We start from the raw sequence: 25,030 nt of genomic DNA on the forward strand, positions 1-25,030 counted from the left end.
TGAGCACATATATTTTTGAAAGAACTAACTGTTTTTAGCTAAGAATAAACTAAAAGAGTTACACAGTTTAGCTCTCAGGGAAAAACAGAGCATAAATGTTTGGAACGACATGAGGGTGAATAAATAATGACCCATATTCCATGTCCTTGTATCAAAAACAACTAAAAAATCAGATTCCTGTGCTCAAGCTTAGCTTGGTTGGATTTAGCTCTGCTTCGGCATAATGAGATTATCAAGATGAAGTGGCCATGGTGAGATTGTGCTGTTTTGTGAGCTTTATCTACATCTGGTCCCAGCACTTCCTAAATGAGCCCAAATCTCATTACCAGTGTGTGACATGCTGAGAGACTAGAGGTCAGTGAGAATGCTAGGAAATGTGTGGCCATCCTCCATCAGCACTCACCAAAAACTAGAACACTGCTCAAATCTGCACAGAGTTGGGATTACAGCTCATGATTCACAGAGCTTTCTCTCTCTCCTTCTCAATCTCTCTAAATTTACATCATTTGTCATAAGGTCAAGCTCTAAGATGTAATACCGTTATTTTGTCTTCTGGTGCCTCTGGAATGCACAGTATAAAAATCACAGTAGGTATGGAGAAAAGATAACTATTATTAACATTAAAGGCTGTTACTTTTTTTTACATTCCTCAATGTGGGCCTTTCACTCCTAATCCCACTTTGATTACGGCTTGCTTTCTTACTTGTGTACAGCTAATTTTATTTAATTGGAACAATGGCAATCTCTCTCGCATATGCTCACATACGTAGTCCCTTGCTCTCCATTACGCTCGCAGCATTTATGAATCACACAAACACACACGATGGAATAAAAGGAGCAGCAAAGCCCTCTTCGTCATGAAGACGACTTCGGCTCTCTCGGCTGTTTCCTAGGTTACCCAAGCTTATTCACGTAACCTTTTCTTCGGTAAAAGGCATACTCTAAGATCTCTCCCAAACCTGTCTCTCTCATTTTCTCTCTGCTGATCTGTTTCGTAGTCACGGTGTTTCTCGTTTTGCTAGAGAAATGCCATAGGAGCAGGGGTGTCTCTCTAATTTGCCTGCAGTGCCTTTTATGAGACGATTTATATCAAAGCATATCAACATCTTTATCGTAGTCATTAGTGCTACTTGCTAAGGCAACTGTAACTATTGCTAGTTCTCTTACATTAGGGTCAGGGTTTGATAGGGAATGACAATCGGTATTGTCAAATCATGTGTCATGTTGAGGTTTGGTGTAATATTACTTTTCTACTCATTCAGATTTTTGCCTGGCAGAATTATATATTGATTTTTGAGGGTTTGCTTTGCCTCTTTTGCCTCAGGTCAGTAAGCTACCACCTAGCAACCACCCAGAACACCCTAGCAACCTTTCTGAACACTATAGCAATGCCCTTGCTTACCAATAGCACAAGCAGGTGCTACTCAATTTTCTTCATAAAATAATAAAAAAAAAATCTAGTTTTGTTTCAAACTGTGGTCTTGTTAGTTGGTAACTTATGTCTAATAGTTTTTAGAGCCTCTTCTAATAGTTTTGGGAACGTATGCTATCATGCAGTACAAAAAAAAAAAAAATGTTGAATATAAATTGTTTCTCCCTGAATTTAAGTCCAGTTGGAGAATTGGAGCCATTGGACTTTACACTTCTGTTGAAAAGTGATGATGAAAAAATATCTGGTGATGAATGTTGCCCATATATTAACGATTATCACCATTGGCAAATTGTCTCTGCTGTAGCTAAATGCAATTGAGCTCACCAGTACCGGCTCGGTGGCAGATTGAGTGTCCCACTTAAACATTTAAACCCCAGTTTGATTTACTACCTTTTGATGCCTTTCCAATGACAGCTCTCTCTGGAATTGTGACCATTTAAGTGAAGAAAATGCATAAGGACAAAAGGAAATTTTAAAGCATTGTGGATAAATGAATGGCTTTGTATATCTAGTTTAAATAGGGCAATTGGGAGATAAATGATGTGTTGATAGCAAATGTAGTAGGGCTGGTGTACTTTGGTGTTGATGCTTGTTCTGTGTCAATGCCAGGAACCATTACAAACTTGCAAGATTTTATAACCCTTTGGGTGGCTGAATGCTCAAGATCAATTTACTTCACTATGATGTTGTAAAGTTTATACCTATTAAATCAAGATTAGAGGTTTATGGGCTTTTAGGCTGTTTGTTTGAGACCATATTTATTGTAGTGTACTCCTAAAATTTGAGTAAATGAAATACGCACCTACACGGTTAAGCTTTTGTCTTCTGAAAAAAAAAATTAAAAAAAAAATGTACCCAACATTTTATGACAACGCCTTTGTACAAAAGTACAGAAATGTTTACAATGTTTTCTAGAATGAGAATGTATCCTTCCCTTAATATGAAGCAAGCAACTAATCTTTCATTGTCTCCTCTGTTCACCAAGGCTGCATGTATTTGATTAAAAAATACAGTAAAAAAAATAATATCATGAAATAAAATTTAATGGAAAAAAAAGTTTTTCTATTTTCATGTATTTAAAAAAAAATTCTCCAGTCTTCAGTGTCACATGATTCTTTAGAAATTAATTTGGAGCTCAAGTAACATTTCCTTTTATTATCAATGCTGAAAAAAAAAACGTTTTAAAAAAAAAAAAAAATTAATTAAAAAAAAATTAAAGTGATTTTTGGGGGCAATATTATACAATAAATGTCTTTACGGTCACTTTTTATCAATTGAATGCATTCTTTCGATATTAAAGTATTCATTCATTCATTTATATATATATATATAATCTTACTAAACACAAACTTGATGTATATTATTTAAGTATGTATGCACTAAAGGTACTGTACGCTAGTATCCAATTCTGAACATACTGTATATCCAGCCCAGTAAGATGTACATCAACACAATAATTCATCTGCTGTTTTTTTGTTTTTTTTTTGTAAATGAATTATGCAAATGAATTAAATGAATTATGCACAACAGTGCCATTTTGTGACAACAGTACATTAGACACTGTAATCCTTTGTAAACATCTGAACATTAGGGCTGTGACGGTGGCAGTTCTTTACCACCGCGGTGGTAATAATGGACCAACTACCGGTGGTTGTGCGGTGGTTGGGGGGTTGTTTTGTTATAAAAAAATAATAATAAACTAGGCTCAAACATCCATTTCATAACAGACATGCGTGTTTATTTGAGCAATTCCAAAGAAACAACACACTAAAGCCTCTAAATCAGTGTTTCCCAACCCTGTTCCTGGCGGCACACCAACACTGCGTGTTTTCTTTGTCTCCCTAATCAAACACACCCGATTCAACCCATCAGCTCATTAACCCACCTGATTATGAGCTGATGGGTTGAATCAGGTGTGTTTGATAAGGGAGACAAAGAATACACGCAGTGTTGGTGTGCCGCCAGGAACAGGGTTGGGAAACACTGCTCTAAATCATTAAATAAATATCAGTAAATAATGGTAACTTTAATATAATAAAGTTAAATATATATATAAAAATAAAAAAGTTTGATTTCCACACAAAGACGCGTCATATCGGCGCTTTGAGAGGGATGTGGAACATGAGCAGGAAAGCTACTTGTTGTAAAAGGTCTGAAGAGTGAATTGTATCTTCCACAAGGGCAAGGCATTTAGTCTATGTTTGATTTTGCACTGCCAGAGAAAGTAACAAAGAAAGACAGAGAAAGAAAACTAAAATCACCCGTGCATGTGAAACGCGCTTCACAAATAAACTTGATGGTGCTTACCAAGTCTAATAACAAGCACAAACTGTGTTAAAAAGAATTTGACATGGAAGTAAAAAGGTTGGCTATTTTCTGTTTTACCACAGTAAAAAATGTGAATATAATAGGCCTAATTAAAAGCGAACCAAGGAAGAACGTTTATAATCCCCTTCGAAAATGGGTGAAGATTTGGGAAAAGAAACAAGAGATTCCATGTCCAGCGGAACAACTAATTTATTGTTAAATTCGCTGATAATCGGGTGACCAGATCGCAAACCAGAATGCAAAGCCGACAAAGCTTGAATTTATGGGCTCACGCACAACTGTCTCATTCGTATTAATTCGACATTCATAACATTTAATTGCTAACCTATTTTTTATATTGTGCTTCACTCGTGCCATAATATTAATGTAAAACAGCTTTCACATTGCTGTTGTCAAGTTTACCGGCTCAGCCCTACTTAACATGCCTAGAACGCAATAAGGAAATAATTTGTAATCCACTGCTGATGCTTAATTGTTCCTCTTTTTATAGGTGAACCAGGACAATGTTGTCAAAGTGGGCCACAAACAAGTGGTCAACATGATTCGTCACGGCGGCAACCACTTAATCATCAAAGTGGTGACAGTCAGTCGAAACCTAGACCCTGATGACACGGCTCGAAAGAAAGGTACGAAAACGTCTTGATTTGTTCAGGGTTTCCTGACTGACTGGATCATGAAGTAACATGTTTAGTCATAAGCTGACAAAACTCCTTTCATGTGATTCTAACCATTGCTTTTCCATATTGCTAATGTTAGTTTTACTAATCACTGCTTTTAATAACACTATTAATTTGTGTTTTTGCATTCATTATTTAAAATGTGAATCGGCAAACCTTGAATGCATGAGTTGTTTTTGTATACAATGCCTCCCCATGGGAATGCTACAGCCCATGGCTAAAGCGTCTACTGTACCTGCTCTATTTATTTTTTTTTTTTGGTTTGTTGCTATAGCACCACCACCACCACGGAGGGCTCCCTCCACAGCCTTGTCCATGCGTTCAAAATCTATGACCTCAGAGCTAGAAGACCTAGGTAAGCCCAGTCTAGCCAAGTAGAAGAATCTCATTTAATGTCTAGTTTCTCTTCATACTTTTTTAACACGATAAGGGACCATTCACACAGGTTACGCTGCATTGTGTTGTGTTTTTGGTGTCTCATGACGTGAGAGCTGCATTTTTAAGACGACATGTCAAGTTAAAAGGTTCAGGTCCATTTTGTTCTGTTACGTCTAGCTGTTTTTAAGCGCAAAATTGTCTTGTGAATGCATTTTAACCTGTGGCACTTTTTGTTGTTCTACAGCTACCGTTCATTATGAAATGAACTTTGATGTTGTTTTGTTTTCCTGCATGCTGACCTAAAAGTGGATAAAGGTATTATACTATTATTTAAAAAAAAATTTTTTACAAATTGTGTGTATAAATTGTACTGCTGTGCTTCCCTGGCATGCATGTGACTTTGTTATATGTATTTTTTTGAGACAGTGATTTTTGATTTTTAAACACAGTTATTGTGTAGAGCCAAAGTACTACCTTCACATTCACTGTAAACACATTATGCATTTCACCTGAGCGGATCGTTGTTGGATTGTGAAGGATTTATTCTGGTGACCACAGCTAAATTCAGGGTTTAATGGGTCATGCTGTCTTAATTATTAGTAATTAAACAATGGCACAAATGGTAAGCAGTATTACATGCGTATTAAATCCTCATTTATATTGTGTAATCGGGAATGAATTGTCTTTTTCGTCACTTTGTTATATTGGATACTAATCTACTTGTCTTGTATAGTGTTGAAAAATTAACTGCATGGATTTGTTGTTGCTTTCCGTCTAAAATGGCATTACATTATGCACAGGTCAATGCCATGTGGAGGAATACTATGTATTCCATACGTTGGTTCTCCTCGTCATGTTTTCTGGAAATTATCTCTGAATTTTAATACTTGAATAAAGCTGAATTGTTCTTTTATGTTAAAGCCACTTTGAGGAAAAAGAAGGGTGAGTTTTCCCTAAGCACTCTTTAAATATTTGTCACCTCAGCTTAGCAACAGTAATTCTTTTTCTAACACAACTTAGCTTTTTTGATATCATTCAGTGAAGAAAAATGTGCAAATAATTTGTATTCTCTCTTCAAATAATCAAAATTTACCAGTTGAATGGAAGACTGCTTACTGTGAAAACAGACCAAATGTGTTTACACTGCAAAATGCTCCATAAGCCTTTAGCTTCACTTATTGACCCTCTAGATCTTCAAAAGTGCAATGTAAGAATATATTATTCAACAGCCTGACTTCTATTATAAAAAGGATGCGCTTGAGAAAACAAGAGCCACGAATTTCCCATGCCAAAACTGCTTCAGACACATGTCCTTCTTCCTACTGATATAATGGATCCTGCCGACATTTCTCTCCTCAAAGAGAAGATAAACATTTTAAGATCATTTCTTCCTTTAAAGAACTACATTTTAACTATTATCATACGAGGGACCGCTCCAGCTTTAAATCTCTCTAAAACAAGACGTTGCCATGGAAATAATGCTGCATACGTTTAATATAGAAACATTCCACCTGCAAAATGTAATGCCATGCTTTTATTGTAAAGCTATCACCACTGTTATCAATGATCAGGAATATGATGACTTGTGACTGATGCACAGATATGAGACAACATCTTTAGGCTGCTGAGTGGACTCCTTTGTCTTCTTGAAGACGATATTTTCTGATCCGTTGTAAGCATTAGTTTTATGTTTACAGAATATGACTGGCTGCATAGTACTCCTGCTGTGTCCTTAAAACAGCCTTGTACGTATTGAGTTCATCAAAGAGAGTCATTTTAAATCCATATTTAGATATTATCAAGATGTATAGATATTACCTTGTTTATAAAAAACAAGCAAATGCATTCTCTTTCTGCAGATATTCTTTCTGTAATGAATATTAACTAGACAGATTCTTCTGAATGGGCAGTTTTGGTAGAACTCTTTTTAAAAAAAGCTTCGCCTCAGGGTTATGATGGGATTTTAAATTTAAAATCGGAGTGTTTATATCCATATAATGTCGAATGAAGAGGCCCCCTTTAGTCCTGGCATTAACAAGCATTTCCAGATATGTATGGTCAGCACTTGACCACATAAATAGCACCCATGTGTAAAACATATTGTAACTGAACCACTGAAACCTTGTTCTGAGGTGGTCAGGCACAAATTCTGACCACATTCGATAAAGTTGTAAATGATAATGCGCATTTCATTATCTGCTTAGAAATGCAGATGATGAAATTATAATGATAATGCAGCACTACAATAATTACCTGACACAAATGATACTGCAGTCATGCGCTTGGGTCACCTGGTTTAATGAACAAATCTGTCAAAATCTCTTGTGACTTTTAATCTTGGGTGCTTTAAAGTTTATTTTGTTCTAATCCTTATTAGTATATTTTACTGTGGGAATGTTTAGAATTTAGGGAAACACAATACCTTAATTTTATCTGTCAACAAGACAGAAATCGTTTTAAGTTGCCATCACTGATTTTAAAGTTTGATAAATGATGCAAGGAAGTGTGATTGTAAAGAATAATTAAATTCAATTAAACAATATCCAGATACGAAACATTTTAATGCCGGGTGTACAGGGGGTTGTGTGTGTGTGTGTGTGTGTGTGTGTGTGTGTGTGTGTAACTGACCAGATTCAGTCTTTCACTTTTATGCTAGGAAATCAGAATCTGAATTTCCCTTTCCTCCATTTCTGTGTAGATGATCAGCTTTCAGATAATGAGGGTCTGAAGAAGAGGATTGTATTTCAAGTCACACTAAGTAATCATCCCATGCATGGGAGCTGTCAAAAAAAATGCTAGCATGTTGCGCAGTGGCCGTTGAAAGAAGTGCTAAGATTTCTCTAATGGAACCAGGAAGCGCTTGCACGGCTTTGACCTTGACCATTGTCGCTGTATCTATTTCTGTCGCCTTTTTTGCTCGGTTTCGGATCCTTGCTTGGTTTCGGATCCTTGCTTATGAGGATCGTGTTAAAGGAAATTAGCAATATTTGATACTGAGTTTATTTTAAATGTAGCTTCCTGCGTTCTAATTTAAGATGCTGTTGTCTTACAGATAAAGTGGATGAGGTCGTACCCCCCCAGAAACCAATGTGGGACAACTCAAACACAGATCTGAGGGTGGCAGCAGTCAAACCACGCCCAACTAGCAAGTGTTTTGCTGTCAGCCCTGAAATGAATGTAAGCGTGCCTTGTCTAATGTCCCATTGTATTGTAGCCTAACTAAAGTAAACAGTTTTACAAGTCTGTTGCCCATGCATGCCCTAAATTAGAGTGTAGTTATGTAAAGGCTTGTGAGTATGCTTCCCTGCTTGATATTTTTATTTCTTAGTTTTAGTCTCTTTTAATGAAATCATTTCAACATATTATGTGAAGCCTAGTTCGAAAAGATGCTTTGCAAAAGTGCTGCATTCTGCTTGTCCTTATTATCATGTCAGCCTTATTCTGTCTTTTGTAGTCTCTCTGCAATAGTCAGGATGCAGCAGCAGACTCACCACAACAACCAGGGAGTCCTAGAGGCCCTTTCCTGGGTATACCAAGGGGAACCATACGGCGGCAAACATCTATAGGTGTGTGGTTGTTCAATTTTGTTTTGTTGCTGAAGTAAATCTTTTCATCGTTCTTTATTTTGACAACTTGCACAAAAAAATCTTTCAGCTCTTTGTAAAATTATACAGATATTTGGGTTACACTCAGTGGTCAGCCCACTCTTGCTATGTGTTTTGTCACTGATGTGACATATTTTCAAGAAGTTGCTTTGTTGTTTCATATTTATTGTTTCTGGATGGTGATTGCACCCCCAGGCTTGTTGATTTTTCCTGTTTTTAATCCTTTACAGGGGTAACCGAAGAAGAGAAGCAGTTCCTTACTCCTCCAATGTTGAAATTTACAAGAAGCCTTTCAATGCCTGACACATCAGAGGATATTCCACCCCCACCAGCCATCTCCCCTCCATCTCCACCTCATAATAATGCTCCCGCCCCAGCTGGTCGAGGATACGGCACCATCAGACCAGGCTTTACTTCACAGAGTCCTAATGCAAACAGCACAGCCCCAGACAGAGGTGAAGGTGCTGGGTGGAGAGATCAGGGCATGTTTTACAGAGACAGTCCTGAGCAGTATGAATCTGAGGGGTACAATCATAGCCCAACAGCCCAACAGAGTCTTCATATGCGCCGTGCCCTAATCCCTGAGAACCCTTACTCGGATGTGGGCAAGATGGGTCATGCTGGACTGTTTGTGCCCAACAAGCCTGCCAGAAGGAAGGGAATGCTTGTCAAACAACCCAATGTAGAAGACAGTCCTGAGAAAACCTGCTCCATTCCAATTCCTACAATAATAATCAAAGAGCCCTCCACCAGCAGCAGTGGTAAGAGCAGTCAAGGGAGTAGCATGGAAATTGAAACAACCACACCGGATCACCCAGGGCAACTGCGTCCTGAAGATGGCTTAAATGCAGGCAGTCCCTTTGCAGCTGCCATTGCCGGTGCAGTCAGAGACAGGGAGAAGAGGCTTGATGCTCATCGCAACTCTCCATCATTTAAGTCCACAGATGCGGGTGATGAGGATGTGGCACCTAGACCGGCTCCACGTCTCAGACACTCCAAATCTATAGATGAGGGCATGTTTAGCAGTGATGAGCGACTGCGTAGGCTTATGGCACCTCCCTCATCACTACTTAGCATCCCTAGGGGTGGAGGCAATGTGACAGACTTCAACAGCCCTGAGCCCACCATGGTAAGAGAACTGTTGAGCACTCGTACAGGACACAGCCCGATCAGTCTACCTGCTCATAAGACCTACAGCTCAGGAAGTGGGAATTATGTTCATCCGGTAACAGGCAAACCACTTGACCCCAATTCACCATTAGCTTTAGCGTTAGCAGCCAGAGACCGAGCCATGAGGGAGCAATCACAGCCTCTTCCGCTAAAGAGTGACCTATCCAAACTTGATCTTAATAAGCCGCTTTTCATCGACACCAAACTTAGACCAAATGTGGAGGTTGGCTTCTCAAGTACCGCTACCATGGGCCGTCCCCGTGGGGGTCTGCGAAGGCAGATGACAGAGTCCAAATATGAGACAGAATCCAAGTATCAGCTCGATCTGGGCAAGCCTGAGAAGAGGCCTGAGGAGAAGAAGAACATGCTGATTGACATTGTGGACACTTCTCAGCAAAAATCAGCTGGTCTGCTGATGGTACACACCACAGATGGGGCAAAATCGGAGGATAACAGCTTGTCAGAGGGCGACAGGGACGAGGCAGTGAGTCCCGACAACACCCCTGGGGAGCTTCGCGACCCCAACCAGCCAGCTCCCACCAACCCCCCAGCTCCCAAGGCGCTATCAGCTGCTCCACATGGCAAGACCATCATAACTGTTAGCTCAGTGGATGAGCCTGTCAAGTTGCCCTTCGGCATCCCTCCACCTCCCTTGGCCTCTGTCGACATTGATGAAGAGTTTGTGTTTGCTGAACCCCTCCCACCCCCTCTCGAGTTTGCCAACAGTTTTGACATTCCTGAAGACCAGGCGGGGACTATAGCTGAACTGCTCAAACAGAAAGCAAATGGTACAAAAGGGCCTTCTCTTGCTCCCTACTATCCCCCATTAGGTGGTGGAATTTCTGAAATCAAAAGACCAACGGTCCTTACAAACTGCACACCTCCTAGCTTCCCTCCTGGGCCACTAGAGCCCTACGAACAAATCACTGACTCGGGCATCGAGGTTGACAGCCGGAGCAGCTGTGACCCCCAACTGGAGACCACCAGCAACATCTCTACTGTGTCCAGCATATCCACCTTGTCTTCGGAAGGAGGTGAGACCATGGACACGTGCACCGTCTATGCAGATGGACAAGCCTTTCTGGTGGACAGGTCTCAGATCCTGTCCAAACCAAAACCTAAACCTGCCATCAAGAGCAATGCACTTTACAAGGATGCTTTGCCAGAGGAGAACGTGAGCTCTTTCAGAATGCCCTCCTCTGTCCCACCTCCGCCCCCTGGATCTATTCCACCAGAACCCTTGAAAACCCCAACACAACGAACCTCAAAGTTGTGGGGTGACCCTCCGGAGATGAAAGGCCCCCATGGCCCTGAAGCCAATTCAGTTCTGCAGCATGTTAATAAGGACAAAGCACCAAAGTCAGGGGAAGCATTAGACTCTCCAATGGGATCCAGGACTCACTTCGGAACAAGGTATGCCCTCTTTCCTTCCTGTATCACAGGCTTACATTTAGGCTCTCAGATTAGTGTGTGTGCTCTGCTGGAGAACGAAAGAGTTGCCTAGCAACCCAATAATGAGAACAGCCTTGAGGACGAGATCAGCAACGTCAGTGTGATGATGAACACAGACTGTACCACAGAGGAAGGAGGCATGTGCGTGTTGTTACAACATGGACCATTTGTTACTTAGTTGTCCCATCACCCAAACTGCTTGAATAACAAATCTCTAGATTCTCTTATGCAATTTCTTAAAGGCTTTTATATTTCATTAAAAAAAAAATGTATAGGGTTATAAGGAGTTCTGACTTTCAGAAAACCTACTGAGCTTCCTTCCTGTGTGCTGCCAACATAGGCAGCTTTTTTTTATGGCTGCATCGTAACTAAAATGGAACCTCATAAGTGTCATTTGGAATTTCGACTCCCCACTGATTTCAGTACAGGTGATGCAAGAAGAGCGGCACAATACATTAATAAGTATATGTAGAATTTGCACTCCCAAGTTTTGGATGAAATTTAAACATTAAACAATTGATCATTTCCTTTTAGTATTTAGTATTGTATAAAGAGTTTTTTTTTTTAAATGTATCTGGTATCGTTCGCCATTTTCAGTTTTCTTTTTTTACTGATGATTCCTACAGAGAAAGCTCATTCAATTTTGAATCTTATGTGTCATTTATTTTGCGAAACATCAGCAATTGCCTTGATTTGCATTTGCAAAGGTTGAGTACACCAATGGCTGCCACATTACACAGACAGTGGTTTGCCATCGACATTGACAGTTTCAAGTCTCATTCATAATTTAATGATGTTATTATTTACAGACCAGACAACTGACCCTAAAATGCACTTGTAGCCCAGGACTATGTTTAGCACACAGAGCAAAGACATTTTTTTCTTCACTATGAATAGAAATCATTGATTTGAGGTTAATCTTAAAGGGATAGTTCACTTTGAAATTATTTTTTGATATGTTTTAGCTCACCTCAAGGGCATCCAAGATGTAGGTGTCTTTATTTCCAAAGTATATTTTTAGGTCAAACCGTTGTTGTCTGTCAGTCATATAATGCAGGTTTATGGGGTCCACCTCAAAGAGCATGACAAGAGAATTCCAAATTAAACATGATTTAATGACGCGTAAATGTAAGTACAAATTGATGGCCTAAGACACGAAAAAAGCGGTTTTTGTGAATAAACAAACAGTATTTATATCGTTTTTAACCTCTTGTAACCACAGCCACGTCCAAGTGATCTGAAGGCACGGGCGCTTCGATCTGCGGTTTTATTTGCTGCGTTTTATTTTTCTTTGGTTTTATTTGCTGTGCTACCTCAGATGCAAATGTAAAAGTTCACTTTAACAAATGTAGGCCAATGCACCTTGGGTATTAGAAGAAACCTGGGGCAAGGACATTGCATTGCTAAAGAGCATCACATTCACCTTAAAACTAAACCACCCACAGTACATGCATACTGTCAATATACATTGGTGATTAAATAAAGTCCAAATCATATTCTCTACTAAAATTAATACTTTGCATAAAAAATTGGGCTCTTTTCTATTTTTTGCATTATTTTAATGATAATTAAGCAGAAATATGAAAATAATTGTCATTTATTATGTAACAGTAAATGCTGTCAGGACACTTTTAATTAAAACGTTTAAAAAAAAAATAGGCTTAATTTTTTTAGGAGTGAGACATTGTTTGTGTGAATCACTTAAAAAAAGATATACAGATCTGTCTTGTGTCTCATCCTTAAAGGCATCTTTCCAGAGAAAGTTTTTGATTTAGATGCACTTGAGTATGTAAGGTTTTGGAAAAATAGGACACTACAAATGGAAATAAAAAATGTGTGGTTGTATCAGATTTTATAGAATAAAGTAATGGTTTTTTTTTTGTTACGTTTTTTTTTTTTCACCCAGGCTTTATTACTTAGAAGTTTTTAATCTACTGGACAATAAAACATACCATAACATACAGAATTTTAACTTCGACCATTATTCACCCAGAACCCCATAGCAACATGTAAAACAACGCTCTTAAGAACTGCCAACCACTTTCGACAGGAATATAGTTTTACATTCCTCCTCAAGTGTACTATGTTTTCCATCTCAATACATATTCCTTTATTTCTTTCACTTTTATCCTTCTGTCTTTGCAGAAATCAGGATGGTGTATCCCTCATCTCAGGTACACAGCAGAACACCACCGTTACCTTCACTGCCCAGCCTGGCCCCAACGTGCCTGCCCCGTCACCGTGCCGACAGCCCGACAGCCTGCCTTCCCACCACCACACCCCGAGCCCTATCATGTCTCCGCCAGACTCTGGTCTCAGCTGTGCCTCTTCCCTCCCAACCTCGGTCACTTCCCCCACCATGACGGATGTCTTTGGCCTGCCCACACCACCCCTCAGCCTAGGCACGGGGCGTAGCCGCTCCCCTTCCCCGCTCACCCTCATCCAGGCAGCGTCGAACAAGCCCTTCGCCTCCAAACCTGTCCTCATGTGGAGCAAGCAGGATGTGGCTGACTGGCTCGAGAGCCTGAACCTGGGCGAGCACAGGGACGCCTTTATGGACAACGATATCGAGGGCAGCCACCTGCCCAACCTGCAAAAGGAGGATCTGATCGATTTGGGCGTGACCCGTGTGGGTCACCGAATGAACATCGAGCGGGCACTGAAAGTCCTCTTAGACAGATGAGACTGGGCGAGACGTCCTCATCAGGACTCCACGCATCTTGTTCATAAGCTTCGTTTTCCCTCTTCCCTTATTTCAGTTCACTAATTTGAACACTTTGTTGTCCTATCATGCTTTTTGGTGGATTTTAGGAACTGACACATCCTGAAGAAACTCAAGCATTCAAAATATCCACGTAAGCACAAACGGTTCCCTGCGTTTCCGTTCCAAGAGCTCCGGCGCCATAGAGGACATTGAAGCCAACACACTGTATGGAAACTACAAACATGAGCTGACTATCCTTTGGCTTTTAAGGACTTTGGCCTCCTTTGAATGCACTGAAACCAGCAGAGCTGGGGATCCATTTTCTATATTTGCTAAGACAATTCTACAGAGAATATTTCTTCAGGAAAAAAGGGAACCTTTGTCCATGTATCAGCTGCCTATGAAATAAATATCTTGCTTTTTTTTCCCCACCTAAACCTCTGACCAAGAGGAACATGAATCTCTGAAATGTGATCGGCGGGCATTTAGATGTCCCTCAGTTCATTTGCAGACAGTCCTAGAAGGGCCGTGGTCACTTGAAAACAGAGTTCAAATCTCCCTACGTGCGAATAAACGCAACCGTAGCAAGCAGCAGGTCTCTCCACCATCTTGAATCTTCGAGTCTTGTAATATGCTAACATTGGATGTTTGTCTGAATGATCAACAATTCTCTTTGGTCTTTCTGAATTGTGGTTTACTATTAGGTGTCTTCCATGCAGTAAGGAAGTCTGCGGCATTCCCACCAACATTTTATTTGCACCTTCAGTCGACTCTAGGGTGCGCTGTTTCTTGTCAGTATTAATTTCCACCAAGTTTATTTGAAATAATGGATCTGAACAGGAACACACAAGATCTGTACATTGAAATACCTAGATTAAGTTTCATGGTTGAATGGAAATTAACCAAATTAAAGTAGAATTTGATTTGACAATTAATTAGTCAAATTTGACAGTTTTGAGTTGAACACCGACACAATCATTCTGAAAGAGCCAGTATGTATCTTTTACTTTAAGTGGTGAATTTTTCAGTTATTTATTTATTTTTATTTATTTATTTTTGAGTGTAATGAGAATCATTTGATTGTTGGGTGGTAAAAAGGAACGTTCACAAAACTACAGGAAACCTCCTTAATCTATACATATCAATGTCGTCAATTGTAACTGATACAGGAGTTCATATCGATAAATTGTTATATTTACTGAAGTTTTTATTGATTTTTTTTTTTTTTTTTTTTTTGCAGCTCAACCTACAACCATCTACAACAAATTTTAAGTGGTTTCACAAGGTGTAAATTCTCATTGTCCTGTTTAACCAAAATATGTCCTTTTCATTTTATGTCCTGCAATCCTTTTGCTTTGCTCAACAACTGGGAGAAGTTATGATTTGTTTATGTTATTTATTTAAACATGTAACTGCAATGTGTGCCTATCTGTGTTACAATTTGACACACCACAACATCTCTAGATTATCTAAGATTTCGTTGTGATTTTCCCATTGTTGGAGTCTCGTTTTTCAGAGATGCATCCATTTTATCCGACTTAAAACGCCATAAAACCCCACAGGTATGGAATCAGAATGGAGATAATGTTCATATTGGAGATTAAAACGTCACACAGACACGAAGGGACAGCCAGCATTATTACACATTTCACCTTCAAAGCACTGTGGGTAACGTCAGAACTGAGGGAAAGGCGACAGATTTTGAGAGTGGCTGTGAATGAAATAAATTTATGATGAACTTTTAAGTATGCAGTGAAGAGATTCAGAAATAAATTATATATATGTTTGCTTATCTCTCGACCTTAGAGGAGTTAGAGTAATCATCTCTATATATCTTATTTTAGGAAACAGCACAGTATTTTAAAGATTTATAGAAATATTTATGAAATTTTTATGACATTTAACTCTGATATGTGGTGTGCCAAAAATCTATGTGGTATCAGTTAAGAAGCAATACACAAATTTAAAGAACACTGTTTGGTCTTTCTTTGCCAGTATTCCACAGTACAGTATATACTATTATGAAATGAAATTTACATATACATAGGTCTCAGTGAATTAGAAGAAAAATAACGAGATAATCGCTGTCACCTGCTTCTTTTAGACAATGTAATTAAAGACAGAAGTAAAAATGTAGATTTGTGTGGTGTGTATACTTGACGAAAAATAAAACGAGCACTCGCGGTTACCGTTGATCCGCGAAATATCGCGCGAATTCGACGTGCTTGTGCAGTGCTTCATACATTGCTACTGACGAATTTTGCTGAAATATCGCCATGTGACCGCACAATCACACTTTACGATATCAGAAAACAGATACTTTATATTTATGGCAAAAATGACAGCACTGAATCGTTGTCTACGCATAATCCAATTTTAAAAACGCATTTATATGATGACGCAGGAGCTCCTGCCTAATTACAGCTGGACTATTGAGTTCGGTTTCTTCATGTTTCTCTCACACACTTGTGAGGAATGCATTCACTTGATCTATGTTGCTGTACTTTTGTGCTAAACTAGAATTCCTGGTTAAAATCAAAGAGATTTTTTTTTTGACTGCACTTTCCTCGAAATCCCTCGACACTAATGTATTTGAACCAACCAAAATTTACGGGACAAATAAATATGATTGCACAATCTGTTGTCAATCTGTCTCACGTAGCCATGTGTTTTGTTTACATAGTTTGTCTCGGGGAGGCTTTAAATAAATTTGTTACATCCATTTCAGGGCTTGTTTTGCTTGAAATAAAATCTTCCCATTATCAGCATGCTGTTCTATGCTTTGTCATGACACGCTGTCTTTTTTATGTTTTCATGTCAATGAATAAAATAGGCTCTTTAAGGGATAGTTCATTTTGAAATTAATGTTTGATATGTTTTAGCTTACCTCAAGGGCATCCAAGATGTAGGTGTCTTTGTTTCCAGAGTATTTTCACATGATTTATGGGTCAAACCGTTCTTGTCTGTCAGTCATTTAATGCAGGTTTAGGCGGTCCACCTCAAAGAGCATGCACAGAGAAGTCCAAATTAAACATGATTCAATGACTCGTAAATGTAAGTACACATTGATGGCTTAAAACACGAAACGAGCGGTTTGTGTGAGAAAACGAACAGTATTTATATTGTTTTCAACGTTACCTCTTGTTAACAGACATGTCGAAGTGATCTGAATCAGATGTCCAACTGAACCGTGTCCAACGTTACGCCGGAAGTGATCTCTCGCGCGTCTACATCAGGCATTGTTTACACGGAGATTTCGGAAGTTTTACCTTTCACTAAACATATTTAGATATACGAATAGCATCTAAATATGTTTAGTGAAAGGTAAAACTTCCGAAATCTCAGTGCAAACAATGCGTGATAGACGCGCGAGAGATCACTTCCGGCGTAACGTTGGACACGGTTCAGTTGGACATCTGATTCAGATCAGTTCGTAAATTTCAAGGTGCTAAGCCCTACTTTTTTATTTTTTGTAAGGAACTCAAATTCTACCTGGATACTCTTAAGTAAATCAAGCAACTCGAAAAATGTCAAAATTGAAAATACTGTGGAAACAAAGACACCTACATCTTGGATGCCCCTAAGGTAAGCTAAAACATGTCAAAAATGAATTTCAAAGTGAACTATGCCTTTAAATATTTTTCACACAAACCCTGCCCTCTGGTGTTCATAGAGTTTTTTCCCCCCCACATTGTGATAGTTATGGAACGACAATGTTTTAATGTGTTTATTATTAATAGTATTGTCCATCATAACAGGTTTCATGCAAAGAAACAAATAACAGCTGCAAAAATATATTTTCCACAAAAAAAAAACGTGATTCAAAAATCAGTATTTTATCAGTTTAGTTAATGGTGAGCACATCGCTTTGAATTTCATGACTGAGCTGAGTCTGCAGATCACTCAGTTTCTTCTTAAGCACAGCAAAAGCCGACATGACGATGGTCTCTGGCCGAAGTGAACCGCAGGACTCCACGTTGTAATAGAACCTTAATGGGGGAAAAAAAATATTTGTATTGATATGCTTTTTTTTAATTAACTATTTCACAATGTTTTTTTTTTTTTTCAATTTGAAAGCACATGATGCATTGCAAATACAATGCCAATTAAATGACAGATATGATTTTGAATAAAAGCAAATTGTACATGATGAGGATTTTTTTTTATGTGTTGCCTTTAATTTTTATTTATATAAAATTAATAAAAAATATCCAATCACAATATCGCTTGGAGGCAACAAACACATTTTAGCAATTCCTCATAATATAAAACAGAATACTGCAGTTATTTGGTCTTTTTGTGCATTATTAACTTTCAAAATATGTGCAACGGGGGAAAATAATTCCATTGCATATATCTTTATGCAAGTATGTATGAGTTTAAACTCCCTTACCTTTCTGGCTTGCCATTAGGATCATATGGAGCTTGAACTCCATCCTCTTCAATTTCTGAATATTCACTTTTAGGCCTGAGAGTCAAGGAAAGGTACAGAATTATGCATCACATTTTTTGACATTTTTTAACTTTTTTGCTCACCATCCATGTGGCAAGTTGTTTTCCAAAGTTACTAGCCACTCAGCATTTTTCACTGGCCACAATTTTGACATAAATACAATGGTGGAACACTACCATATATATGTTTAATATTATCATAATTTGGCAGCAGGTATATAAGGCTTCTGTCACTTTAAGACCCGACACACGGGTCTATTATTATACTGTTACACATGCGTTTTCTTTCTCAACCGTTTATGTTCTGTGCCTCTAACTCAAACAATGGAAAGTGAAATCTAACTATTAGCAAATGGCTAACGCTAGACATTATTTGGTCGTGCGTGCATGAACTAGCATGAAGATTTACTCGCATTTTATAGGCTTGCATAAGAACCATACCATTCCTGTGGAAGTGGGTACACCGTGTGTCTCAGCGCATTGTCTGGGTCATACTCAAACGCCACTCCAGCGGTGGGATTCCACTTGGCGTGCTCCTTGGCAAACCCCTTTTTAGCGTACGCTCTGAGACGCAGCTCCTGACCCTTCCGCAGCTTCACCAACAAGATGTCTGTGGAAAAAACTCAAATGATGAATGCAAATACATCTGAGTGATTATACAGAAAATTATACAGAGGAACAGGACCCACCATCCTGCTCTACATAGTCATTGGGATCGTTGTCTCGACTTCTGGATGTTACCTGAAGAACAAGATCCATCAGAAAACGCAGTGTCTGTATTTGAATTTGTGAGGAGAATATATACATACAGGGATGACCCGAGGGTTATTGGACAGGAGATCTCGTGAGGTCACGTGTCGCGTCTGATCTTCTGTACATCTTACGTCAAGCGTGAGCTCAACCGAACACTCCGGACAGAAATCATCACATGTGCAGTCCTAATGGGAAACCAAAGAAAGCAAAATGTTACGTTCCACTTCTCTACAATTAATGAGATGATTCATATTAATGCATTTAAGAGTTTAATACTAACTCGTGAGTACTGCATCTTGTCAACAATGTCATCACTTGTGAGTGGAATTAACCCTATAAAAGACGAACATGATAACTTTGAGAGGCCGCACTTTGCATTATAAGAAGAATGAAAAATGAAAGATTTGGAAAGATTTTATACAAACGCACCCACTCTGTGTGCAATAAACTCATCATGGAGCACAGAGGAGTTGGCATCGATCTGAACCCAATCGATAGCTGGCAAACAAGCACATTACATCAGATTAACAGATCTAAAAGACAAAGTGCATAATTGAATCATGTAAACACATTATTACATGACCTTATCTGAATAAAAACTATCTAGAAGGGCTAGAAATAAAAACATCTAGAAGACTGAGATGGTTTGATCCTTACCGATGGTTGGAACTTCTGACATGAACACGCGGCGAATAGAGTTCGCCACCCTGAATAAAAAACAAAATAAAGACATATTAAAAAACTTATAATAGTAACAGGTACTTCCTATGAACAGGGTACAAATAGAGCCTGAAACTACCCTTTTCAACCTTTTTAAATGAATGAGTTAATATGTGAAAAGGGTCAATGAAAAATGCATAAAATGTTGATCATTGGCCTCAGCAGTTTAAAAGTTGCTTTTAGTGATTTTGCAATTTTCTAGCATCAAACAAACATTTATTATTATAATACTTAATTTAAAAAAGTTTTATATAAATACAATTAACTTTATGATTTTAATTTGCAATATATATTATTAATATATGTTATATTCAATATTTTATCTTATGGTTTTAGTTTGTCATATATATATATATATATATATATATATATATATATATATATATATATATATATATCGGGATTTATACGTATATACATTTATAAATATAGATTTATATTTATATATATGCCGCAGGCAGTACCGTAGGATATCATTAATGTCATGTATTTGAAAATATCATATTTTTGTTTGTAATAACACATTAAACACATATTTAAATGCCATAATAACACACACTTGCGTAAAACGCTAATGATCACTTCACTCACGCGAGATCCGTGTTCTCGATCACAAACTTCACATTCTCGTCCGTCAGCTCCGTGATCTTCACTGTGGGCTGGTTGGCATACGGCATAGCGAAATTTAACTCAAGATTAAGACGATAATAAATAAACGAACTATAAATGCGGTCTGCCTTTCATTCACTCCAGCATCGAGCGCTTCTTCAGCAAAATAACAAACGACAGAAGCTCATTGGTCACTAGCCGCCATCTTTCCGTTAGCATCCGGATCACTGTAGTACCACTTCCGGTTAGACATACTAAAGGTCCCCAGAATCCGTTATGCGTCAACCTAGAATAAAAGTCATATGTCTTTTTGTGGACTTGGAACAATACATTGCTACAACTGTTAAACCCACCAACTAATTAAGTCACTGTGATATCTTAAAATAGCATGTTCACTAGAGTTATTGTTGTTACTGTAAAATCATAATATGTATATGGAAGTTTTTTGGAAACATTTATGTAAAAGTTGAACATCAAAAACAACAGACAGACACTGTACTGTAAATAGGTTACCCTTTATTTATTTTTTATTTTTTGTATGAACATATGACTCTCAAATACAATTTACACTCATATTATTTCTTTTTTTCTTTTTACAAACGCAGAGAGTGTGGCAGCAGACTACAATGCCTGAAAAGAAAACTGGCTCCTCATTGGGCTTGAGTTATGATACAAACATAACAGAAATATTATGGCACAGCTGACCCATTTAAAAGTGCTACGGGTGTAATTATCGACCCTGTATCATAGCACAAACACTTTCTTTGTGATCATGTTATCATGTTTAGTTGGTTTAGAGCGGGTGAGTGAGCTGTCAGACATTTGCGCTGCTCGGTCGAGTAGAAGACAAGACAAAACAAAGGCTGGAAACTCAGAAGAAACTCATCGTCTCTGATTAATCCCTGTTAGGTTCTTCAGCTGAAAGAAAAGAAAGCTTACTATTAAAACTGAAATATAATTAATAAATAAAATATTTCACTTATTTTGTAATGTTCTAGCATTAAACATGTAATAACATCAAAATATCTGTTACCAAATTAAAATTCAAACCATTTTCAACTAAAAACTTTTAATGCATTTTGGCCTTTCATTTACACGACAACAGCGTTTAAAACTTTTTAAAACGGATTTCAAGGTGTACGTTTTTGAAAACTATAACATTTTTGTCTGTTTAAACTACACAAATGCGAATTTGTGAAAACGGCGACGTTACGATGTGTGTATTACATGTTCAGTCTATAGGCATGTAGTGATTCTTTACAAGGTGACATCGCAAACTACTGGCCTGGCAGCAGATTACAGCGTTTTTAGTCGTTCTCACAGATCCGTGTGAACGGTGATAGTTTTAACTTTTTGAAAAAAAGTTGCCAGCCACCAGCAGCATTTTTTATGACCAAACACCTCCACGTTTTCAGTTACTCGAGCAGTGTAACTCAACCTAGGACGATGACACAACCTAAAACGCGAAAAGCGTTTTGTATTATTTTTTTTTAGAAAACCGCAACGTTTTATTTTGTTACCGTCCTAGGTCGAGTTACACTACTCGAGTAACTGAACTGGGCTAGTTAAGTGCTATCAAAGTGTCTCATGCGCCAGAGCGATTAAGTGCACTTAAGGTATCAACTCGTCTGAGTTAAGGGAATAACAGTTTAATATGAAAAAACAGTGGAGTATCCCTTTAAGCATGTTTTTTGTTGTGTTGTTTTTTAAATTTAATCACTAAAATACCAACAGCTTGAAATAGCAGACTTGGTATTAGGGCTAATACATTTCTATCTGGAAATTCTATTTTAGCATGGTTACCGTAATTGCGGCTCCCATGAGTCCCTGCACCACGGCTTCTCCTGTGGCTTGCACCTAAACCAAACAAAGATTACCAGTATATCAGTAATAATATTTGCTGATCACATTCTGGGATAGCACAAAAAATGGTCTGTCTTTCATCAGTTAACCTGTTTAGCCGTGTTCGCCATGTTAACTACATCCTTTATGCGATTGTCAAGGAAGGCCCATGTCTCTTCAAAGTAAGGAGACGAATCCTGCACCATCACCAGCTCTGTGGTGTTATAGATCCCCGTCAGTGCCGCCCGCCGTGTGTACCAGTTCATCTAAGACAGAAGAAATACAGGTGGATGAGCAGACCAAAGAAAGGAGGACGGTAGCGAGTGAGATCAGAGAAGCCACTCACGTCTGTCGAGCGATCGCCTGCGTAGTACCAGATGTCATCCACCATCGTGGACAGGTGCTTCAGGCTGTCGGGGATGTTGTGTGGCAGTAGTAGGATGCTCATGGCCTGCAAAAGCAGAGGACACATAAACAACACAGTGTTGTTGTTTTTTATAAATTATTGCTTATTAAAGATTGAGCATTTTAAATTTGTGTTTTGAGAGGAGTCTCCATACCTGAGGCCATGTGTCAATATAAGGAACCAACATACGCAGTCTCATCTCTACTGCGTCTCTCAGAAACTCTGCAGTTTCCTTTGGTCTAACACATACAAAAATACACGTAGATTTTAATTACAACACCTAAACAATTAAATTCACAACTGATTAAATGTATAATTATTTATCCACAACATAATATATTAAAATAACCATTCAAGCTTGTTTAGTTCCTGAAATTTCAACAAAACAACTGAAACCAGTGATATTATCATTTACCAAAAATAATCATAAATGCATAAATAAATCCATTTTAATCTAATACAAATAGGAGAACGAATTTACACAAATAATGCCACAATAATATAATGTAATATAATATTATGTAACATTTTTTTTCATAAAAAACTTATGTAACTGATTATTACTATTTACTCAAAATAATCATAATTAAACCACTGATATTATCATTTACTCAAAATAATTAGAAATAAATTATAAATAAATCCACAATAATATAATATGTACATAACTTAAATCCACAACAATATAATATTGAATGTTACATTAAATTAAAAGAAATCAATATAAAAATTCTAAATAAACACATCTATTGAAAAAAATCAGCACAAGCACATTTAAGTCACTTTAGACTAGAGTCATTGGAAAGTCGTAACGGGCTGCACGATGAAATCCACGTCTCACGTCATTAATTTCCATTTAAAAAAAATCTATATAAAATGCAGTTTTTAGGGGTGGCTTCACACCTTAACAATGACACAAATCTTGTTTCTCAAGTATACTAGCATATTAAATAATGAATTATATTAAACTCACTCCGCCTGGCCAAGCTGGACCAGGTTATGTTGCTCTGACAATGTCTCGGCAAGTTGAGCGTTACACTGTGCAACGAAATGCAGGACCAGGTCTCCGGCCCCATTGTTGAACATCCCAGTGGAAGCTGATGACAGGCCAAGAGTCTGAATCACAAAGCATATAATTACCGTTATATTGTCTAATAATATTTACAATACTTGAGGTTTTCTTTAGCTTTAAGAAACAAACCTCTGCTCCAGCAGCGATGGCCTCCACAGTCCAGCCGTGCTCCGGAACGAACTCCAGAGCCGAGGTCAAGATGCGAACCTGGAGCTGCTCTTCCGTCTCATAGTCTTCGCCGTGCTCACCACTCTGATCTTGATAACTGAGAAGCCAAACGGACAAGGTTAGATTATGACAGCAGGGTCGATCCATGTATGACGAATTTAACTCAATTCTTATATTCCATCAGGTCTGGAGGATTGGGGCTTTAACCTGGTGTTTGGCTGGCCATCTTCTGAAGGTTCTGAAGAAGATGATCTCTCTCCAGCTGTGGGAACCTCATGGAAGGATGGAGGTGGTACCGATGTGCCACTTTTAGAGTCATCGGCCAGTCGTAACAAGGTGGCACGATGGAATCCACGTCTCACATTTCTGCACTGGGGACTGACTGTGCCTTGAACTGCGATTGGAATAGTGCATAACATCAAATAAATTACCGTGCAACAAAACACTCCATAATTAGATCATAAAACATGCTCTAGAGTAATAAAGCATTGCAATAAAATATTTTTAAAAATCTGTAACGCTGAGCTTTCAGTTTCTTTATTTAAATAATGGTTCAGATTCATAAAAGTGAAACAAACTTAAACAAGAATTAATGTTAGCATTCAGTTGTATTCCCTGCTTTGCAAACCATTTACTTTTGAAAAACATTTGGAAAAGCTTTGCACACGTTTCAGTTGACGTTCACCATTATTTCAATATGCATTTGACATCACGCTGAATTACACAATCTTCAATGTTATGGATTGTCATGTGCAATATTTTGTTTGCACGCGCAATCCTGCCCTTCATGGTCACCTTCTCTAGTCGCCCAGCTGACTTACATTTGCCTTACTTGGAAGCAAGCAGAACTATTTACAAGATACACCCTCGGCATGTCATATGTAACTACTGTCAACTTTTGTAGCAAACTGCCCGAAGCCTTGTCACACACTGTCCCCCGCTTACCGCTGCCGAGTCCCCGCAAGGCCCTTCCAACTCTCAGTCCTCTAAACAGCGCCGCCATATCCAACCACAGCGGACTGCGCATGCATACTATATGATTACAAATGCATAGACTGTAAACATTTCTGTAAAAATATGTCGCCATTAACTGTTGCTAACACAACTCTTCCTCTAGGGGGCTCTTGGTGGCCCAAATAGGACACTTAGCCGTTGATTCGCATTCAAACCTGATTCAAACCTTAATACAATTATTATATTTCACGTTATACAATTATAAAAACCTATTGACGCACACACACACACAAATGTATCCGCTTAAG

The 25,030-nt window shown here is 38.4% G+C and overlaps 3 protein-coding genes and 1 long non-coding RNA gene across 5 annotated transcripts in view; 1 reads left to right on the forward strand and 3 right to left on the reverse strand.

The window, feature by feature from the left end:
* The window catches only part of shank2b (SH3 and multiple ankyrin repeat domains 2b), a 97,454-nt gene extending 80,940 nt beyond the window's left edge, over positions 1 to 16,514 (forward strand). Inside the window, exons 17-24 of one of the 2 annotated variants that reach the window (XM_089127967.1) lie at positions 4,251 to 4,386; positions 4,712 to 4,792; positions 5,122 to 5,130; positions 5,737 to 5,757; positions 7,868 to 7,992; positions 8,270 to 8,381; positions 8,651 to 11,003; positions 13,188 to 16,514. In XM_089127967.1, the coding sequence (XP_088984093.1) occupies positions 4,251 to 4,386; positions 4,712 to 4,792; positions 5,122 to 5,130; positions 5,737 to 5,757; positions 7,868 to 7,992; positions 8,270 to 8,381; positions 8,651 to 11,003; positions 13,188 to 13,725 (3,375 nt within the window). In that variant the 3' untranslated portion in view covers positions 13,726 to 16,514. The remainder of the gene's footprint in view (positions 1 to 4,250; positions 4,387 to 4,711; positions 4,793 to 5,121; positions 5,131 to 5,736; positions 5,758 to 7,867; positions 7,993 to 8,269; positions 8,382 to 8,650; positions 11,004 to 13,187) is intronic. The other variant, XM_089127968.1, reaches the window with a different exon arrangement.
* LOC148965065 (uncharacterized) overlaps positions 1 to 16,962 on the reverse strand; it is a 63,819-nt gene extending 46,857 nt beyond the window's left edge. The window contains exons 1-2 of the long non-coding RNA XR_016150787.1: positions 16,634 to 16,962; positions 12,013 to 12,114 (exon numbers count right to left, since the gene is read on the reverse strand). This is a non-coding gene — a long non-coding RNA (uncharacterized LOC148965065). The remainder of the gene's footprint in view (positions 1 to 12,012; positions 12,115 to 16,633) is intronic.
* Positions 16,963 to 17,459: 497 nt separating this feature from the next.
* polr2c (RNA polymerase II subunit C) lies at positions 17,460 to 20,493 on the reverse strand. The gene is made up of 9 exons (XM_039648104.2): positions 20,263 to 20,493; positions 19,609 to 19,658; positions 19,381 to 19,449; positions 19,232 to 19,284; positions 19,008 to 19,136; positions 18,888 to 18,939; positions 18,640 to 18,808; positions 18,140 to 18,214; positions 17,460 to 17,735 (listed from the first exon to the last, which is right to left on the reverse strand). The coding sequence occupies exons 1-9, from the start codon at positions 20,346 to 20,348 to the stop codon at positions 17,591 to 17,593; spliced, it is 828 nt and encodes a 275-aa protein (XP_039504038.1). The 5' UTR covers positions 20,349 to 20,493; the 3' UTR covers positions 17,460 to 17,590.
* Positions 20,494 to 20,776: 283 nt separating this feature from the next.
* Positions 20,777 to 24,873, reverse strand: coq9 (coenzyme Q9 homolog (S. cerevisiae)). The gene is made up of 9 exons (XM_039648103.2): positions 24,714 to 24,873; positions 23,976 to 24,162; positions 23,730 to 23,865; positions 23,502 to 23,644; positions 22,683 to 22,767; positions 22,469 to 22,573; positions 22,233 to 22,388; positions 22,084 to 22,137; positions 20,777 to 21,198 (listed from the first exon to the last, which is right to left on the reverse strand). Exons 1-9 carry the CDS (start codon positions 24,853 to 24,855, stop codon positions 21,163 to 21,165), a joined length of 1,044 nt encoding a protein of 347 aa, XP_039504037.2. The 5' UTR covers positions 24,856 to 24,873; the 3' UTR covers positions 20,777 to 21,162.
* Between the last annotated feature and the right edge of the window lie 157 nt (positions 24,874 to 25,030).

Source organism: Pimephales promelas, chromosome 25 (genome assembly GCF_988280905.1).
Source record: "Pimephales promelas chromosome 25, fPimPro1.hap1.1, whole genome shotgun sequence".
NCBI classification, from domain to species: domain Eukaryota; kingdom Metazoa; phylum Chordata; class Actinopteri; order Cypriniformes; family Leuciscidae; genus Pimephales; species Pimephales promelas.